Here is a 3,541-nt window from a genome sequence, read left to right on the forward strand (position 1 = left end):
TTTATTTTGCATTTTTTTCATATTAAAAAAGTATGAAGAACAGGAGGTGTGAAGTTTTTTATCATCCTGGCGTCGAGCTGGTTTTTCGCAGGACCTCCCCTATAGTATCGTCACCGCAGTAAAATTTAACCATCAAGTTTAGGATGGATTGGTGTGGTTCCTCTACACCTAGGACACCAGAAAATCGATTAAAAAAAAAAGTTAATAATGATTCTTTACTTATAATTGATATTTTTTTCTCAAGCATTGATAAGTTTTTTTGTGTGAAGACTACTTTTGTGTGGAAACCATAAAACCAGCCTGGAAAAGCTCATAATAAAATATATCAAGACCAAAAATATCACATATTATAATGTTTTGGTTTAAATATTGTGGTTTAGGACTTTAGGTAAAAGTATGTCGGTGAATAAATCTTTCGTACAATTCTTTTCTTATCATTAAAGGGTTGTTTAGCAGTTGCTGAATAATTTGGTGCAAAATAATTAAAGGGTCAAAATGATTAAGAGGTTCTCATGATATAGTACAAAATAAAATATAATTATTTAGTAATTATTTACAACGAAATTAGGGTGCTGAATGGTTAAGAGATGCTCAGGACACAAAATTATTCAGATGATTTTAGAACCACTAAAAGACAGATTTTTTTTGCCAAACAATATTCATCTTTTAACGATTCAGAGGTTGTTTCTTAATGAACTATTAAGAAGTAAATAAACAAACCCTATGTAAAAATGAATTTTATTGGTTGTCTATTTAGTTTGCTCAAAATTTGAATTTAATTCTTGTAATAAATTATTTACATTAATAATCTCTAACGTTTTAATTTATTGTGATTCACATTTTTTAAACAATTTATTTATTAAAAAATATTTATATATTCAATCAAAAACTAATTTTTTTTAAATTAAAATAGAAATTAAAAAAGTATTTATATTTAATTTAAAAAACTATTGACAAAATGACTTTTGCATTATAAAATTTTAAATTTAGAAAAACAAAAAAAATCAAAAGAAATTCACATATTTTCTTGAATTTGGACATTGAAAATATGCGAGCAAAGTTTTGAATTTTAAGTATGATTAACATGACATTATTAATATATAGTTAAATTATAAAAAATTTAAATAATAATAAAATAAATATTAAAAAATATTAGCATTTTGAACATAGACAATTGTTACAAAATGTTAAAAAAAAACATTAGTTATTCAAACAATTGACTTTTTCCTTTTTATTTAACAGGGGTCAAGTTATTACGTCTTTAATAATAATTTGGGTATGTTATCGATTTAATTGTTGAAACTTATTCATAGTTAACCGTACTTAACTTTCAATACTTTATTTGCATATTTCAATGTTCAATCTAAATGATATGTAAACTTCTATTGATTTTCTTTGTTTTTATAAGCTTGAGATTTTATTATGTGAAGTCATTTATATCAATTTAAATTTTTTTAAATAAATAAACAGATTTTTTATTTAATATGTATTTTGATTTAAGAAATTTTGATCTGTGATCGAATATATAAAACAATTTTAATAAATAAACTTTTAAAAAGATGTGAATCACAATTAAATTACATTTTTAGTCATTGTATCTAAAGCGTTATTTGTTTTTCATAACGACAATACTCGTGTTATAACTTTATTTAAATGTGTTTATAGGCCTTCATGTTCATAACTTTATTCTCTCTGCTAAGATAAACATCAGTATTTTCATTACGATAACGTTAGGTTTATAAGACACCTAAAATATCTAAATGTTCTACTAGAATATTTTATGGAACTTTATTTTAAATGATCAAACAAAACATATGTTCTATCTTACAGCGTCGTATTAATTATTTTACACGACAATATTTGAAAAAGTATTTTGTAAACATAGGTGTCTGTCATATAAAATAGCTAATAACCTTGACTTAATAGTGCTTAGAAAACTTATTAAAATGTCTAAAAACGTTTACAGTATTGTAATACTTTTAGATATAACATTTTATAGTTTGGTTCTATAAACTTAAGCGTTATAATTAGAACGCTTAAAGATTTAAAGCATGTTACTAAACCAATTTCATTATAATGTTTTATTTTATTAATTTCAAATTAAAAATATTAATTTAGTAGGATAATATYGAATCATTTAATATTTGAACCAATCGATTTTCACACTACAATTTAGTCAATGTAGTAGGTGGTATAATTTTCTACGTAACTTTTATTTGTTATTATTTTAAGTGCAAAAGTTGAAATATTTAGCTATAAAAAGGATGAAGAGGGCTTGCACAAAATCATAAATCAGATCCCAATTGCTCTGAGTAGAAATGGGAACCAAAGGGCACACAATGGCCACYCTTCTCATCACCCTTGCGGTGGTTATCGTTTCTTTAAGCTTGCCGTCATTGACCACCGCTGACTACCCCCATTCACCTCCACCACCTAAGAAATCCCCACCACCACCACCTCCTCCTCATTATGTTTACAAATCACCACCACCACCTCCTCCGGTTTACAAGTCACCCCCACCACCCGTTTACAAATCACCCCCACCACCTCCACCGGTTTATAAGTCACCACCACCTCCTACACCAGTTCACAAGTCTCCACCACCACCAAAGAAACCCTATGTATATAAGTCACCACCACCCCCAACCCCGGTGCACAAGTCACCGCCACCACCAAANAAGTCACCACCACCCCCAACCCCGGTGCACAAGTCACCGCCACCACCAAAGAAACCTTATGTATACAAGTCACCACCACCCCCAACCCCGGTCCACAAGTCACCRCCACCACCAACCCCGATCCACAAGTCACCACCACCACCAAAGAAACCTTATGTATACAAGTCCCCACCACCACCAACCCCCGTCCACAAGTCACCACCACCACCAAAGAAANTCCACAAGTCACCACCACCACCAAAGAAACCTTATGTATACAAGTCCCCACCACCACCAACCCCCGTCCACAAGTCACCACCACCACCAAAGAAACCTTATGTATACAAATCCCCACCACCACCTACGCCTGTGTACAAGTCTCCACCTCCACCAGCACCAGTTCACAAGTCTCCACCACCTCCTTCACCAAAGAAACCTTACGTACACAAGTCCCCACCACCACCAATGAAGAAGTCGCCACCCACACATTATTTCTACAGTTCACCACCTCCTCCTCACTATTAAGTAAGACGTCTAAGGTAACTAATTTGATGCATGAAACCATATATATTCAACTTCATGCATATTTCTTTTATTAAAAATAATTTACTCATATTTTGTTTGCAGGATTAAATAATAAGAAGTTGGTTGAATGAGAGGCTATTGGAGACCCTCAAGACAATGATTATAATATTCACGGGAAAGATGAAAGAAGGGCAAAGATGTACGGAAATTGATTGTACTTTATTTGTATTTTAATAAATATTTCCTTTTTCTTCATTTTTCTTGTCTATGTATGATCATATAATAATTATTTTGTATTTTAGTTCTTATAATAATGGATGAAATTATAAAACGTGTCTTAACTTTTTATAACAAAAAAA

At 30.8% G+C, this 3,541-nt stretch overlaps 1 protein-coding gene across 1 annotated transcript; it reads left to right on the top strand.

Annotated features, from left to right (window-relative positions):
* Positions 1-2,336: 2,336 nt before the first annotated feature.
* LOC112514868 (extensin-3-like) lies at positions 2,337-3,541 on the top strand. The gene is made up of 2 exons (XM_025121497.1): positions 2,337-3,196; positions 3,285-3,541. Exon 1 carries the CDS (start codon positions 2,340-2,342, stop codon positions 3,180-3,182), a length of 843 nt encoding a protein of 280 aa, XP_024977265.1. The 5' UTR covers positions 2,337-2,339; the 3' UTR covers positions 3,183-3,196; positions 3,285-3,541.

This window comes from Cynara cardunculus (assembly GCF_001531365.2).
Source record: "Cynara cardunculus var. scolymus isolate 2C chromosome LG 6, CcrdV1, whole genome shotgun sequence".
Lineage (NCBI taxonomy): Eukaryota > Viridiplantae > Streptophyta > Magnoliopsida > Asterales > Asteraceae > Cynara > Cynara cardunculus.